Source organism: Mauremys reevesii, linkage group 21 (genome assembly GCF_016161935.1).
Source record: "Mauremys reevesii isolate NIE-2019 linkage group 21, ASM1616193v1, whole genome shotgun sequence".
Classification (NCBI taxonomy): Eukaryota; Metazoa; Chordata; order Testudines; family Geoemydidae; genus Mauremys; species Mauremys reevesii.
Genome location: NC_052643.1, coordinates 13331107 through 13348617, shown reverse-complemented (window position 1 = coordinate 13348617; position 17511 = coordinate 13331107). Strand labels below are relative to the sequence as shown.

General features: G+C 49.1%; 1 protein-coding gene across 5 annotated transcripts in view; it reads left to right on the top strand.

The window, feature by feature from the left end:
- Window positions 1-15345, top strand: part of MXRA8 (matrix remodeling associated 8) — a 47443-nt gene extending 32098 nt beyond the window's left edge. For all 5 annotated transcript variants that reach the window (XM_039508682.1, XM_039508685.1, XM_039508681.1 and 2 more), the window contains 5 exons: window positions 7740-7898; window positions 9021-9051; window positions 11540-11616; window positions 12640-12717; window positions 14402-15345. In XM_039508682.1, the coding sequence (XP_039364616.1) occupies window positions 7740-7898; window positions 9021-9051; window positions 11540-11616; window positions 12640-12717; window positions 14402-14427 (371 nt within the window). In that variant the 3' untranslated portion in view covers window positions 14428-15345. The remainder of the gene's footprint in view (window positions 1-7739; window positions 7899-9020; window positions 9052-11539; window positions 11617-12639; window positions 12718-14401) is intronic.
- The last annotated feature ends 2166 nt before the right edge of the window (window positions 15346-17511 follow it).

The following is a 17511-nucleotide window of genomic DNA, read 5'->3' as shown; positions in this document are numbered from 1 at the left end:
TATGTCGAACTTGCTTTGATCCGCCGGAGCGTGCAGCCCCGCCCCCGCCCCCGCCCGCAGAGCACTGCTTTACCGCATTATATCCGAATTCGTGTTATATCGGGCCGCGTTATATCGGGGTAGAAGTGCATTACTCTCTCTGCCTATGGCCTTTTGCTGCCGTCCCATGGCTTGGGGAGTCACGTTCAGCTGCCATTTTGCAGATCTACATTTCAATTTCAGGGAGGGTCCCCTAAGAATCCGGGTTTGCTCTTTCTTTGTGCAGTCAGTGAACTGGTAACCACCTGAACAGGAGGTGGACAAAACATGGGAGGAGCTAGAACCAATTGAATATAGACAGACGAGCTCACTGGTCATTCAATCCTGCATCAGGTCCCCAAAACGGCTCAAGCAGTACTGTCCCCTCTTGCCTTCTAGAGGAAATACCTAACTAATGTCCTGGCCAATTTGAAATAGCACTGAGAATGGCTCAGTATCCTGACTGCATTCTGATGTGGGGTAATTACATTCTGCCTCCTTGCATTGCCCCATGGCTTTCAATAGAGTACATAGTCATCATTTGCACTTCAAAACTGTTGGCTTAGTATTGCTGTGGGCTGTCCCATAGCTGCTGTGTTTCACCCCAGCGATGGCTGCATTTCAGTGGTGGGGAAAGTGATCCCAGCGTAGTGAGTTTCAGTTTAATTGAGCCTATCAAGCACATTGGGAGAAAAGGTGCTGGATACGTGCAAGATAATATCAGTAGTCTGGGTCCTGCACCGGGGTTTGTCACTGGCAAAAAGAAGGAAAGGATTAATTACTGCAATCAAAGAAGCAGTCTCAGGAGCCCTCTCTCCCCCTTACACTAATTCAAATTTAAGCATCAAACTACTGTTCTTCCTGTGTTCGATGGGTTTTGTTTCTCCCTGGTAAACTTTTCCTGGAGGTTTTACTCTTTACATTTCATTGGAGTGCACAGGACTAAATAAAATAAAATAAAGCTACTATGTTCCATTAACTGAATGATAACAGTGTCTGCAGCTGGACTGACAAACGCAGTCTTGTAGGTCAGAGTGTGCTGGAGGAACTCAAGAGACAGTGACGTCTAAGGACCAGCGCAGGGAAACTGGGAGCCAGGACACCTGGGTTCTCTTTCTGGCTGAGTCTCTGTGACTGGCTTTGTGACTTTGGACAAATCCAGTAGGGTCCAGTCCTGCACCGCGCACTCACACGAGGAGCAGGGTAATCGCTTGTGCCTGCACAGGATGGAGAGAACGTCTTGCAGCAGTGACATGAGCCATCATTGGTTGATCTTCATAAAGTGCTTTGAGATCCTCCGATGACGGGTGTTATTGAAGGGTACAGAGCCTGAACTGTGCCCCGTGTGCAAAGTATTAGTACAAGAAGGGAAGGAGCCTTCTGCCACTTTGGCAAACTGGGTCCTGATCCTGCGAATCTCCGTAATGTTTTCTCATGCGAGTAGTCCTCACTGGTCTCCTCTGGCCAACAGCAAAAAACGACACAGATGAACATGTTCCCTTTGAAGTCAATGGCAAAACTTGCAGAGACAGCAGTGGGAGAAGGATCAGGCCCAGGATCCCCCCCCCCCACACCTCATTTGAAGAACACATAAGCTGGATTTTTTCTGTTCAGAGCCTTTGCTAAACAGGTCCATGAGGGGCTGGCTGCAGTGCACTTGGGGCCCACGGATCTCAGCGGGGTTTGGATCAGGCCTTAGTGGGCCTCGGGTAAAGCAAAGCAAGTCGGTTCAGCTGCTAAGCTTTGCCCCCTTTGGGCCCCTGGGTGGTGAGTGCTCATCTGGCCTGTAAAGCGCCACGCTAAGAATTTGCTGAATCAAGGGGAATTTGAGAGAAGCTGGAATGTCTCGTGTGCCTGTTCCAAACCCATCGACACCATGCAGCATGCCGGAGCGGGTCCTGTTTCCATAGCAGCGGGAGTGGCCGTGACAGAACCTCCCCACTCCTTGCGCACCCCTGAACAAATCTTCCGGGAGAAACGAAAGAAAAGGAAAACGTCAGGGGATAACAGAACCAAAGCGCTGACCTTTCTCAATGAACAGCTCCAGTTTCAGGCTTAGCTCCAAGGTTTGGAGCCATTTCCAGACAGGAAACTTCATCCTGCTGCAAATAGAAACCTGGGGCTGGATTCTGCTCTTGGTTGCACCCGAATGAATCTAGAGTGAAGCCACTGACTTTAGTGGAATGATTCTGAGGAGCTGAGAGAAGAATCCGGCCGTTATCTCACTGACGGATTTACTCAGCCGGTGCAAAGTGGTGTAGCTCTGTAGGCAAAATGGTGTAGCTGGTGCAAAGTGGTGAAACTAGACCCATTTACACTAGCGCCAGGGATCTGACCCCCAGGGCCACTCAGAGGGGGGGGGGCAAGTGGGGCAATTTGCCCCAGGCCCTGCAGGGGCCCCCACGAGAATATAATATTCTATAGTTTTGCAACTTTTTTTTACGGAAGGGGCCCCCCAAATTGCTTTGCCCCAGGCCCCCTGAATCCTGTGGGCGGCCCTGCTGACCCCTGGTATTTTGGTGGCAGGAATGTCGGGAGGCTGTTCCCTACTTAATTTTTTGCACTAAAAATCAGTTATCCTGGGTTAAAATAAAGCAGCAGCCCTTTGAAAACGCATGCAAGTTCGTCATATATTTCAACCAAAGGCCTCAGAGCATCTTACAAACACTGAATCCCTCAAGTCTCACATGCCTGTGAGATAGGTACCTCTTTATAAAACAAACCTGTTAATTATTCCTCCTTGTCCTAAATGGAGTAGTATGGGAGCCAGGGAACTAAACGGGATTATACCGTATTTGAGAGAAACAAGGAAAGGATTTTGACTATGGCTGCCTGCATGCCTGGTCCCCAGTCCTGTATCCTGATCCATGCGAGTGGACCCTCACGTCCGTGCAGAGCCCTGTGGACTTCGGCTCCAAGGGTCCACCTGTATGGATCAGATTGCAGGACTGAGGCTTTGGTGTGTAACTCCACTGAATTCAGTGCTTTATAGTCTGATTTGTGAGCGTGTGTGTGGGGAATATCAGTGCCTTAACTCTTGCATTGCTGGCTATGGTAACGCCCACCTCTTTTGTTAACCAGTACTGACTATTTTCGGGAACTTTAGTGCAGTGGCTTGAGTGCAGATAGGGATGTGATATTTAGAAATATTGCACGTTTGGCTTTTGCTCGTGGCATAAAGCAGCATCACCTAAGCTTACACTTTGGTGGAAAACTAGAATGGGGAAGAGATAATGTATACTAGATAGAGATTCTGTTCCTGACTCTGCCACTGGCCTGCTGAGTGACCTTGGCCAAGTCACTTCACTGCCTGGTACCTCAGTTTCCCCATCTGTAAAATGCTGATCTCCTTTGTCAAGTGTTTTGAGATCTACTGGTGAAAAGCACTAGATAACAGCTAGGTGTTAATAATAACAATAATAATAATTAATAATAATACTTAATAAAATAAACCTCAAGAGGCCCAAAACTGTTTCAGATCTATTCTTTGTTATGTTAGTGAAATCCCCAGTGTTTACAAAAGGCTAAGCCAACTCCAACCCTCTCTAGCAAGCGATGTCAGGGAAAGGCAAAAGACCAGTAAGCTGCCGCGCTGGGGATGCTGTCACCTGGTTTAAACATCTGCCAGTGCGGTTGCTTCCTCTGTGTGGCAGCTACTGCCGCCTTTAACAACATAGAGATTTGCAGCAGGCCGTTGATGTTGATGGCTCTGCAAGTGGGTTTTTAATATTTTTTTTAAGCCTGGCTCTGGTGACAAGATTTACCCAGTTCATCCCCAGTAGAGCCAGCCAGCAACAGTCGGCGCAGTGGGTAGTGATGGTAGTAAAAGAGGGATACACGATTGGGCTAGAGGACAAACCCATCAGACCACACAGGGCTCTTGCCCAGCGTCTCGATTTTCCGGTGATGATGCTGGCATTTCCAAGGCGTCATCTTTGGCTCTACGTTTTTGGCTCAGTTTCCCAAGATGTGTGTATTTAAAAAACCAACAAAACAACCTGCCCCAAAGCCAGAGGCTCTATGTATATAACCAGAGCCTTTCACCGCAGGATCGTGGGCACTTGACAGTCATTATTTAATGCTCGCAGCACCCTTGTGGAGCAAATCAGTTATTTTTGCCATTTTACAGATATGGAAACTGAGGCACGGGAGTGGTTTAAATAGATTTTTTGTCTTATTATCGGGGTCTTGTTCCTCTCCCTGAGTGTACGCTGACCCCATGGCAACCAAAGACCCTTCCCCCTCATTAGGGACGGGGCCACGTTGTGAATTTCACATCCATAGGCTTTGCAGCTGAACGCCTCCTCAGTCTGAGAGTGTTGGATGGTCTGTCCGGCCCATTGAAGAGAGCGGCCCAGGTTGGATTGTTTGCATCTGGATCCAAGCTCCCCGAAAGTTCAGGAGGGGTCAGATCCAGTGTTCAGGTTCTGAACCAGGTCTAACTGGGTTTCTTCCACAAAGCTTAACGAAGACTCCATCAGGCTTTCAGAACTCTCCACCCTGCTGTACCTCCCCTTCCCAGAATGCCCTGCTGCTCTTACCAAGTTGGTAACAAACGGTTTCCCGGGTGGAGCACTCCTGTGTGTTCCAGTATTATAGCTGTCAAACTCTCGCGGCAAAAAGACAGCACAGCGAGGGCTGAATCCAGCCCTGCGCTATGCAGGTCTACAAGGACAGGAAAAGGAAATAGGTAGCTTCTTCCCCAGTACAACCAGCAGAGCATGAAGGGACAGGACTAATGGACATAGCAAGCCCAGGCACCATGTCCCCCACGGGGCCATGCTTTTCTGGCCGGGATGTGTCCAGCCGTCCAATCACACATGCTGCCATCGGCGGGGGGCGCTGGCATTTCACTCTTGCTGGGAGCAGCAGCAAAGTGCTTGGCCTGGGCCTGCCCTGCCGAATCCTGGTCAGCCTGGCAGGAGTCGCTTTTACAGTACAAGCACTGGAGATGTATCTCTAGTCCCACTTCCTGCTCCTCCCAGAGCAGGACCCAACCCAGAGACAGCGAGAGGGTTTCCTGGTTCCTACCTGTTCTTGAGCAGCTGCCTCAATTCTTCAGTTTTGATCACCAGTTTAGCATCTCCTAATGCCCTGGGGCCCTGGGTCACTCAAGTGTTTAATTAAAGTTTGGCTGATTGGTTTAATGGGCTATTTGCTCTGGCCCATTAGCCCTTCTGTAACTGGGGTCCTGGACCTTTGGGTCAGGGTGCTCAGCGCTTGGTTTATTGTAGGGAATGTGGAGTTTCTGGATCCCTGGCTGCATTTGCATTTCTGTGCTGATGGAACTGAATAATTTATAACATTCTCAAATGGCCCGAAAAGCAAAACCAGCTGTTGGAGTCATGATGAACTCGCTGGCTTCGCTCAGCAGCGACATTCCTCTGACAGCCGATCATCGCTGCGCTTAACCGATACTCCGGAGGTGTCACGTCACTTACCGGGGAATGACTAAAAAGGCTCTGGGGAGATCTGGCTGCACAGGCAAGGCTGACACAAACGGAGAGCTGGGTTCAACCCGGGGGCAATCATGTCCCAGCTGAGACAGGCCCTGGTGGTCTCATTCTAGTCTCGATGGTCATTTGGTCCACACTGCAAAATCACCCTCCAGTTTGGCCTAGCATAGTCTTTGCTTAGGACAGGCGTGCTGGCAGACAGATGGAAGTTCTTTCTTGGCAATATTGTGCACGGTGGGCCGGGCATGGCAGGGGAAAAGTCTGCCACTTAGTGCCTGCTATTTGTCTCTGTTATTAACCCCCCACTCTCAAGAGCACCAAAATACACTTACAAAGAAAAGAGGGAGCTACATTCTGCTCTCCCTTAAACTGGTGTAAATCCAAAGTAATGGAATTACTCCGGATTGACTCTGGTATAATGGTGAGCAGAATTTGGACCATTTTAATTACTATATAGGCACTGGGGAAACTAAGGAACCAGAACAATTAGGAAGTTTGCATATGCACATGCAGGGCCAGGAAGAGAACCCAGGATTCCTGGTCCCTGCTTTAGCCATTAGGGAATGCTGCCTGAACATACTGCAAGGTATGATGGCTCTTTGGATGTTCCCCCTCACTCTCTCTCACTATAGGAATTTAACTCTGAAGCAGCTTTCAGGTTAGAATTCCCTGTTGGCGTTCGTCTGGTGCTGTGTGAACATTCCCAGTCTCCAGGAGACAGCATTGCTTTGAACTCTGCTTCAAAGGGAAGTCCCCCACAGCACAGTGTGTCTCAGGGCTTTGCTATCTATCCTTCGGCAGGATTTATCTAACCCCCCGACTCTTGCAAACAAATATTTCCTTCTCGTTCTTCAGGGGGAGGGAGGGAGAGAGCATTGACCCAATTATTCGGGCTCGAGAAAAACGTTCCATGTACAAACTCTATTTCCCTTCCCTGCTTGGAAGACGAGCAACTGGAATCGACAAGCTGCTGCGCCCAGAAATGGAATGGATTTCTGGCTTTTTCGCTGTGTTCTTTGTTATTTATTTTGTTTTATTTAAAAGAAAATTCATTCTTCGGCATTGCAAATTCCTTCCACTCCATAAATTATACCACTTGGCAGGGCCGGGCTGCTTCACCCGTTAGCTGTCTGGAGCCGAAGCAGTGCAGTGCAGGTCTAAAGCGACCAGAAAAGCGCTCTCTGCTCTCATGCAGAGGCACCTGGGGCTCTCCTTGCTGCTCCCTGGATTCGCCCCCTTTGCTAGACAGGAGAAGTGCCGTGATAATCAGTAAGAGTCACCAACAGCACGTTTGCTTCCCTGGAAAGGCTTGGGAACGTTAAACACGAGCACATGTTACAGAACGTGCAGCAGAGTGGGCGGATGCTCTAATGGTTAGTGAGTTGGCTAGACTCTCGGGGGAGCAGGGTTCACTTCCTGGTTCTGCTCTCTGTGCCCTGCCTGACTTGGCTCACATCACTGAATCTCCCTGTGATTCAGTTCCCTCTCTGTTAATTGGGGTCAATAATCCTCAGGATCATACATTGCTAAAGGCAGGGGATGTCTCTTACCATGGGTATGCACAGTACGCAGCCCTGTGGGTCCTGATCTTGGCTGGGAGCCTCCAAGCTCAGATGAAGAGAGAAATAATAATTGAGACGTCCAGAGGGGTGTGTTGTGTTATTTTAGAAGGAATCAAGGTGCCCAAGGAGTTAATGTGACCCTGCCACTGTCTAACATTAAACAGGGTCAGGGTTTGGTATCCAGAGACCTCAGCCTGCTTAGCAGCATGGCAATCACCACTAATTATCCATTGAAACCTTTCATTAAAGATCCATTTGAAATGTACCATATTGAATAAGGCTTTCGTTTTACCAACATTCCTTGTTCCCTTTCCCGGTAGCTGAAGGGAGCTCTTAGGCTGTTCGGAGGTGGGGCTAGCTTTGCCTCAGGTCTCTCTCTAACGGGACCCCTTTCATCGCAAAGGCTCCTGCTGGACGTTACAGCCTGTATCTATGGGGCTCACTCATTCCTCACTGAAATGCAGCCATTTCTGGGGTGGAACTGCCCGCCGTTCTGTGCCCCGAAGCACAACAGCATTTAAAAGAGGGTGCGAAGAATAACTTCTCTCCTTCCCCACGCTGGGGCACGTTTAGGTTCCAAAGCCGTCACTGAAAAGGATTTATCTTTGAACCAGGCACCCCCCTCCCCGTCTGTGTTCCGCTTTGCTCCAGATATGTGGGTGCTGCCATTTTATTCTGCTTTGCTTTCTCTCACCAACGCCAGATCCAAACCTAGGCAGGGGCCATAACGTGATAAACGTCATCATCCCCGAGAGCCGGGTGCACTTCTTCCAGCAGCTGGGCTACATCCTGGCAACCCTGCTCCTCTTCCTCATCCTCCTCATCATCGTGGTGCTCGTTACCCGCAAACACCGGAGGAGAGGTAAGCGCCTGGCTGGCAGGGAAAGGGCACCAATGGGAAAGTCTCCAGGGGTGTTACCTGGCTTAAGGGGTGCTGCTGAGCATCGTGCTGAAGGCAATGGGGCTCGTGGTGGGTTTGCAGGAGTTGGCCTGAAGAGAGACCGTTCCATGAGATGGGTGTGATAGTCATCAGGGCATGAGGCGGTCACACGGCTCACCCCGAACCTTTAAACTGCACCCCTCCCACTATCAACAGTTACACGTTGCCTCTGCCCAAACTGTGTAAAACCCAGTGCACCTCCTGTGGGTGAAGTGAGCTGTAATTGGTGTCTTCGGCCTTGTGTGGACCCTGTGACTCTCCCCCTGCAGAAGGAGATACGTGCCTACAGACATGACTGTAACAGAAATAGCCACGTACACTATGGCGAGCCTATGTGGGTGGCAACGTCGACCTCCTCAGTGGTGCCCTAGGATCGCCACTCTTGGTGGGGGGTAGAGACCCGAACACCAGGGGACCAGATTCTGATCTCAGTGACCCTGCTGAAAATCCAGAGCCACTCCACTCACTTTGATGGAGTTACACTGGGTTCACCTTGGTGTCAAATGAGAACAGAATCCGGGCCAAGGTCGTCCTAAGGAGAAGAGGACCCCTGAGATCATAGTTCCATCCAAGGCGGGGTGAAGGAATCTAGCCTGATACCCGCCTTTTGGAGAGGTCACAGACCTAATGGCTCTAGCCTGATACCTGTGGCCCACCATAGACACAGTCCTAAATGGCTGTCCTGTCTCACCTGTGCGGATGTACCATGGACCTAGTGAGTGCAGCAGCATGAGGCAGGGAGTGACCCCTGAAAGGTCCATGCCTGAAATACCAGAGGGAGACGTGACAAATGAAGAAGACCAAAGCTTTTGGTGGCCAGTCTGGTCTGGGAAGGGTGGAACAACAGGTGAAGATTTAGGAACAAAACGTGACTGGTCAGTGGGTTGGGAGAAGGGGTAGCTGGGATGGCGTCCTCGGGCAATGGAGCTGGGATGCACACGGGTGGGCACGTGGTTGGGCTGTGAAAGCCAGGCCCACGGTGAGCGGCCCTCTCAGCCCCGGTGTCATTGCTCCCGCTCACTGCGTGTCTCTTTCCCCGTCTAGGCTACGAGTACAATGTGAAGAAATACGACGAGTAAGTAGGAATCCCTGATCTGTAGTAACTGAGCACTGAACAAAGCGAAAGGCTCCGTCTTGAAGAATATGGGCCCAGATTCTCGGTGCTGTCACGTGCTGTAATGCCACCAGGGCTGTCCACCTGCCGAGGGTGTCTCTGTGAAGTGCACAGTCATGCAACAAGCATGTTAATTACAGGCTTTATTCACTGCCTTCCCGCTGATTCTCCTGCAGCTCACTCCCTAATTATGGCCATTGCTATGTGTTTGGGGCTGTACACAAAAATTGGGATCCCCTTCCCTGGTGAGTAGCTTGAACCCTACCAAAATGGTTGTTGGAGGGCTGGCTCGGCAGCTGGATTTCCTCTGCTTACACGCTGCGAACTGAGCCTCAAAATAAACAGCGCTTCATTAACGATACCCCCAGGAGTTCGTGTTAAAGGCACAAAGTGCACAGGTCTGGTGCAAACACTGCTGTGGTTGTCCTGGACACACGCCTGTGCCTAAGCCCCCTTAAACTTTCTTTTCATCTTGGCCCCACTTCTGGGACTTGTGCTTCTCCGTTTATTTCTCTGTAAGGAAGAGACCTTTGGCTGACATGCTGTAGGAGAGGATGGTGTCTGAAAAGAGAGACAGAGAGGTGGTGACGTTCCCCGGACTTCAGTGGGAGACGTGATTCCCTTTTGTGAGACCATTTTGTCATGTGTTCACTTCCTTTATGAGAAAAGTCTGATAGAATGTATTAGGGATTTTATTAACTGAATTACGGTAGCACCTCAAGGTCCTGACTGAGCTCGTAGCCCCATAGTGCTAGGTACTGTACTTACATATAGTAAGAAACCATCCCTGACCCAGAGACCTTACAGTCTGCTTAGACAAGTCAGAGAAAGCGTGGGAGGAAAAACGAGGCACAACAAGGCCAAGTGACTTGCAGAAGGTCACAGAGCAGGTCACTGGAGGTACGTCTACACTTCACACTAATCTCAGGCTCTGACTCAGGTTTGAACTCAAGCCCCCTTTCCGTCCATACCTAAATCAGTCTGCCTCGGGCCAGCAAGCACGCAGCCCTGCTAGGGGTGTGAGTCAGAGCTCTCTATCTTGGGTCCAAGCCCTGTCATTCTGTAGTGTGGATTCAGCTCAAGCCTCAGACCCGAGTCAGACGGTCAGCATAGTGCAGTATGGAAGCATTAGCGCAGCTGTGAGCAGGGGCGGCTCCAGGCACCAGCACACCAAGCTCGTGCTTGGGGCGGCAAGCCACAGGGGGCGCTCTGCCGGGCGCCACGAGGGCGGCAGGCAGGTTGCCTTCGGCGGCATGCCTGCAGAGGGTCTGCTGGTCCCGTGGCTTCGGTGGACCTCCCGCAGGCTGCCGCCGAATCCGCGGGACCGGGGACCTCCCGCAGGCAAGCTGCCGAAGGCAGCCTGCCTGCCGTGCTTGGGGCGGCAAAATACCTAGAGCCACCCCTGGCTGTGAGACCTGGGTCTAGCAATTGTAAGCCCAGGTTCACAATGCAGTGTGGACGTTCAAGCATGGGCTTGGAAACACCAAGTCCACAAGCCCAGATCCTACAAACCTGGGTTTACAATGCAGTGTAGACATACCCTGGCAGAGCCAGGATTAGTGGCTCTGACTCTCAATGCTGTGGTCTGTCTACTAGATCACACTGTCTCCAGCGCAACCAGTAAGGCTCTGTAGAAATTTAGTAGGGTTCTACGGAATATACCCTAAAACCTCTAGTATTTAATAGCGAATGTGCATCTTGTGCAGGGTTTTCCTACCATCCTAAAGATGTACAACCTTTTTTGATTAAATTCTCTGGAATGGTCTCCCAAAAACCTCTTGTGATGTTCCCCTCTGGTGTTATTTGGAGCAGTGATCTGCTAGGTCACTCCAATCCTTGACTCTGGAAGCCAGCCTCACCCTGCTCTGCTTGAGAACCCCCACCCCTGGGCTGTTCACGTACAGCCTCTGGCATGTCAGATGCTTGCTTTGAGCCATGAGGATACATTTTCAGCCTCATAACTATATACATGAAATTATAACCTGTAACAATTACTATAACATCACTATAACAACCATGCTCAGTGCATCACGAGCCTTCTGAAGACACCAGCATGACAAGCTTTGCATTGGATACCACACAATCATTTTATAAAGATGAACCTGGGGGTGTAGGGTGTCCTAAAGGAAAGTGTGATGGAAGAGAACAGTTAAAACATCGTGATTTTGGTCTTTATTGTTAAAGGGTAAATCTTCAAAGCAGTGGATGATGATTTAACCACAGTGCTCCCCTTAGCTTTAATGTGTGTGGTACAGCAGAAATCCCCCAATCCCCTGCTCTGAAATTACCCACTCTGAAGATCAGGAATTGGCTGGAATGTTGGGAGCAGAGGTGATGGGAAAGATATGAGAGAAGTGGGGAACAACCTGCAAAAATGAAAAAAGTTAAAGGAACCAAGTGTAGAAAATATCTGGCAAATTGTGAGTTTTTTTCTCATTCCCTTTGTCAGGAAGGACATGAATCTCAAAGAGTTCTCAGTTGACACAACCGACCTGACCCAGTACAAAAGCGAAGACATAAGGCTGGGTATGTGTTGAATCAGCAGGATGTTTCCTGCAGCAGTTCTCAAAAACTAATTACGACTGAGATTTTCCAAGCCATCTAAAGGATTTGGTTGGTTGCCCAGTTTCTCATTCATTTCTGTGGGAGGTGCCCATCCACAATCTGTAGGCAGCTTTGGAAATCTCAGCCCACAAACCTAAAACTTGGGCTAAAAATGTTGGGCTGAACCTGGGGGCTTGAGTTTTTGGGGTGACTGTGAGTTTTGGGATGAGCTGGGGGCTGATTTATGGGTTTGGGGGAAACGGGCAAAACTCTTTACTTTCCCTTTGAGCTTTGGGGCTTCTTTGAACCCTGCAGCTCATAGCAAAATTCACAGGAATGTGAATCCATGTGACGCAAAAACAGGACGAAAATGTGCACAACAGTCTGTGAAAGGGGTGTTATAAGGATGATAAGGGACTGCTTGGAGAATCATGGGATACAGAGTCAGAGACTGAGCTACAGAGATCCCAAGATGGGCCCCAGAAAAACAGAAGGCGTGTGAAATGCAGCAACAGAGAATAGAGGAGTCCCCGGGGGCAGGTCTGGGCAGAGGATGGGATCTGGGATATAATTCTGTGCAGGGGGGTGGGGCCGGCTGCACCTGTGGCTTCCTACAACTCTGATAAAATCCTGCTGAGGGCCTGCATCTTCTGAGAGTTTTCCTAGGAGCAAAATTCTTTAAATAACGACATCAGGAAAGGCCCCCCAGGTGCCCTTCCCCCAGCTAATCCAGAGCATCTCGCTACAGACCTAAGCAATCCGTGGCCGCTAACGGGGGCCACACGCTGACGTATTCAGACTTGATCTGTGCCAGTGAAGTGATTAAGCTGGGGAAACAGGTTTCCTCCCTGCCAGTATCCGAGTAGTTCTGCAAATATGACCGATCTGGAGATGCACCTAGTGCCCGTCAGGAACAATCTCACATCCCGCTAATCAGAAAAGCGTTGCTTTCTTTTAACGGTCTGTTGGAGTCTGGCCTCTGAACTGCGTTCTTTCCTCATGCAGATTTCAAAAACAACATCCTGAAGGAGCGGGCCGAGCAGGTCAAGAGCTTCCCAGCAAAGATCATTGATTTAGACAAAGGTACCGATGACCCACTCCACCCACTAAATGCTGGGCTGGATGCTGTTTATTGTGGGGGCTGGGGGAGGCGGGGAGCATGGTGCTAAGATTGCAGCCGCCCAAGCCACAGATGAAGGGGGAATGTCCAAACAGCCTGACACGTGGCCGCTGGAATGAGGAGTTGGTTCTGCTCTTGTCCTCTCATCATGCAGCCACAAGTTACAAGTGGTGATTAGGAGCCTTAAAAGCTCTTGGCAGCAGATGAGGAGAATTTTCTTCCCACCCCAGTATGTAACAGAACTAGAATACTTTATTCCAGTCTTTTAAATAGCACTTTCCCCGGCACCTCCTAGCAGAAATGTGCTCCCATGGAGGTTAGGGATGACCCACTCTCTGGAAGAAAGTACTGTGGGCTAATTTCGTTATGGACATCATCCACTTGCTCCAAAGCAAGCAAACAAACCCCCCAGGAGTCTGAATCTCCTCTCATGCCCATGTAAATCTGGAGTAACTCCATTGAAATCAACAAAGTTACACTGGTGTAAAACTGGTGCAAGTGAGAAGGGAATCACGCCCTGGGCCTCCTGTAACTCAGCTTTATAACTTTATTAGTACCGTGATCACATCAGTTACCCTGGAGCTGCAACTGCCTAGATTCTGTGGAGCATCTCATAGTAACCATTTAAATAGCTTGGGACCAGTCCGGATCCCACCTGTGAAAGGACCATACCAGATCACTGAGAGAAGCAGAGTCCATGGGGAGTTGCTAGCAAATGAAGGAGACATTTTGCGCTCTCTAGTAAAATGATTATGCGTTATTTGGAACAATGGACTATTCCCTGTATAAAAAGGGGGAGAGACTTTTCCTAAAGGGAACCTGGGTCTTCCTCTGTTTGAATCAGATCACGTGGGTGGCTGTCACAGCATGGAGATGGAATTATACGAGAGAAGGCACCCCACAGAAAAAGAGGTGGATAGAAAGTTCCCAAATCCTTCCCCCTCAGGCCTAGGTCTGGATGAAGTTGTGAGCCACTTTCACAGAGTATGGAAAAAGTTCTGTTCACTCTGAGTGCCTCACGCTCACACATGCATTTATCCTCCTCATTCTCCTGCGAATAGAATAGGGTGACATTTTTCAACTGAAACTTTTTTTCAGTGCAAAATGCAGATTTGGCAACACCAAAACATGTGGCAAATTCACGTCGATTTCGGTGAAGAGCTTTTATTGAAAAAAACCCTAATAGAGAAATTCTGAACAAAATCAAAATGTTTTGTTAAACGTGAAATGATTCTTTTTTCTTCTTATTATTATTTTTCAACTCACCAAAAATTTAGAAAAAATTCAGTTTTGAGTCAATCTCCCATTTTTGTTTGACTTGCCAATGAGCTGAAAAATCTGGCTTGACCAGTGAAGTGGGGAAATGACGTTATTCCCATTTGGGGATCTGAGCCCTGGGAGGAGGGAATCGAACTCAGGTCTTCTAAGCAGCACTCAGGTGCTTTTAATACACTTTCAGCTGAGGCATTTCCATCACGACATGCACATACATACTCCAGGCCCAGCTGGGTCTCAGAAAGAGGATTTTTACCAGACGAGCAGGCTGTGAGCACCCTGCTGCACATCTGTATATATCACAGTGGCTTGATTTGCGTGATTTTAAAGGAGTCTGCAAACACTAACCTCCGCCCCCTCCTGTGCTTTCAGATTTCAGGAAGGAATACTGTAAATGAAGACATTCGGAAGCTGCTGGCTGGACCAGAAGCTGCAATTAAAAATAGACGAGATGCATTCCTTATTATAACATCCTTCCAGTTACCGTAGATCTTTCATTTAGACTTTCTTCCCGTTGGGCACCAAGGCGTGTGCAGCTGCATACAGAAAGGTTTAGATTGGCTGTGTGATCTTGGAGATGGTTTTTGGTGGCTTCTTTTTCCCCTTTCCTGTTTATTTTTCCATCCCTTTTCTGGATTTTTTTTTTGTTCTTTTGCATCAATGGTTTTTTTCAGCTGAACCAGCAGATGTTTAGCTTTAACTTAACAGCATTAAATAAACCCCACCTGCACCATGACCCTGAGCCATCCGTATATCAGGTCCTTTTCCGTGCAATGTGTTTAACAGCAAATAAGACAGGGTCTGTTTCTGATCTCCCATATGCTGGCGTAAATCAGGAGGAACAATCATGACACTTAGCACTTTTCATGGTCAAGATGTGGTATCAATGTTAGCTAATCCATCCTCATGCCCTGCCAGGAGGGTGAGTAAATATTATCATCCTCCTGCAGGTGTGGAAACTGAGGCATGTAAGTGCAGAAACTTGCCTGTGATTTTGCAGAGGATAAGTGGCAACACCAGGATTAGATCCCAGATGCTGTGGACACCTAGCTCTGTCTTATTCCTCTCAGCCACCTTGCCTGATTTTATTATTATTATTTTAAATTATAGACCAAATCCAACCTTGGCATGAGCAGGTACAGCTTCCTTTGAAGTCAATGCATTATCCTGTTGGAAAACCAGTGTAAGCTAGATCAGAACCAGAAATCTTACTATGAACAAGGCAAAATTCTTGGATCCATCGAGTGGTTCTCTGCTACATATCCTGCATTTGCCAGGTGGGTCCTACCCATCAGGGGCAGCTCTAGAAATTACGCCACCCCAAGCAGGGCGGCACGCTCGCCGCCCTTCCCCGGTCCCGCGGCAGGTCCGCTCATCCCGGGGCTCCGGTGGACCTCCCGCAGGCATGACTGCGGAAGGTCCACTGGAGCCAAATGCCGCCCTGCGGGACAATGCCGCCCCACGCGCCTGCTTGGCGCGCTGGGGTCTGGAGCCGGCCCTGCTACCCATGCAGTGAGGTGCAGACCTAACTCCACCCTGTAGATCTCTTAGCTGCAGGATGGATCAGGGAGGAGAATTTTTCACTATGCACCAAACCCAGCCCCAGGCACAACTCCCACTGATGTAAAGAGAGGCAGTATGCTGGGGGTGAACGGAGACCTTAGGTTAGCAACTGAAATCAAACTCAATCAGCGACAGTTCCTCAGATCTATCACCTAAAAAGAATGTGTCAAGTGTGGGAATCTCCCTCACATCCTCTGCAATGAAGACTCATGCAAACAGTTAATCAAGCTTCTCCGTAACAGCCTTGTCTTCCTTGAGTGATCCTTCAGCACCTTGATCATCCATTGACTGTTTGGCCAGCATTTCAAATTCTCCACCGTCTGTTTCCTATTGGTAAATTATCATCATAGAGCTGCTCCGGGGAGCATTCTTTGTTTTTCCGTAAGACTTGGAAGGTCCCAGCGAAGGAGGAACAGATTCAGAAGGGCTGCAAGGTGTGTATATCAACAAACTCTCAAAACAGGCTACAGGGCGATTTCTGGGTGCTAACTCTTAGGCAGGAAGGTTGAGGAGGGAAAGGAAACAGGATCAGTTCTGTGGATGTTGACTTCACATTTGGAAGTAGGGGACATAGGCTGAGAAGCCCTTTGCAAATAAATAGCCTGTTGGGCTGGTATTTCATGTTGAAAATTGAATCTCTTTCTGAGTCAACTCTTTGCATGTTGGAAATCACACGGTGGATTCTGCCATACTTTGGTTTCCATTATCTCCTCACTGGCAGAGGCTGAATTCTGGAGATGCCTGGCTGCCGCAAGAATGCATTTCGGGCCAAATTTGGGCCTGGAGCATCCATTTACGCCAAAGCTGAATTTAGTTCTTCAAGCTCCATCAGAGGGATCCTGGATGGTGCCCAGCCAATCTTGTCACAATGCCGCGGGGCCCTCATACATACTTAGAAGCCAGGATGAGAGGCTTTTTGTACCTAAAGGAGAGTGTAAAGGAAAAGGGTTCATCATGAGTACCACATAGGCTCTGATGTCTCGCCGATGGTGGGCGTCTCCTTACAGAAGAATAATTTTCTGTGGGAGAGCGCTACTTTAATGCAGCCTCTTAGGGCAACATTAGCTAAACAGCAGAGGTGTGAAAAAATACTGGTGCGACATAGTAGGTTCCCTTATCCTCCTGTAATCCCGTTTCCTGCAAGCTGCTCAGTGAAGGCAGACCCCTGATCCTGCGGGACACAGCTGGTAGGATCAAGGCTCTACGTTCCACTAGTTGCCTGGCCTCAGAAGGCAGAGAGCCATTCTTGGCTTGCATTTCGTGGGGCTTGACTGAAATCCAACCCACATCTCTGCAGGTGCAGGAGGAAGCACTGGTTATTCAATCAGGACGGCACAGTCTCAAGCAATCGGCATTAATGTGTGTCTCTCTTTCTCTTTCATGTCTGTGAGTCAAAGGTTGGAACTTTTACTTGCCAGTTCAAATTGCTTAGCGTAGCTTATATAAACACAGGCTAGAAATGGGGTCACTTACTCATAAGCTCCAGAGGAGTTTCAATATTTCATTTGTCTTCTAGACTGCAAAAGAGCTTAAGGGGAAAACATTAACATGTTTTCTGAACTAGGCACAGGGCTTTGAGAGTTCCCCATCTTTGCTTTGGTCTCCAGTGGGAATGCGCTGGAGTGTGTGTAACCCTACGTTGCCCGAGGTGATACTGTGCCCGCCTAGCAAGCAAGTGAATCAGTAACTCAGAAGAGGTGTTCGTGGGTGAGTCTGTGAAGCCTCCTGTGACGTTTGTGGGTGGAATTTTGCTTGTGCCATGTATCGTGGCTGCATCTCTGCACATGCAGTTACTCAAAGCAAACTGCGTTTCTCACAGTCCACGCGGTGCAACTGGCTTGGAGTTTCAGCCTGGGCCCAAAGCTGGATGAGAAGAATTACACAAAAACGTGGCCAGGGAAAATTGTGCCCGGCAGTTG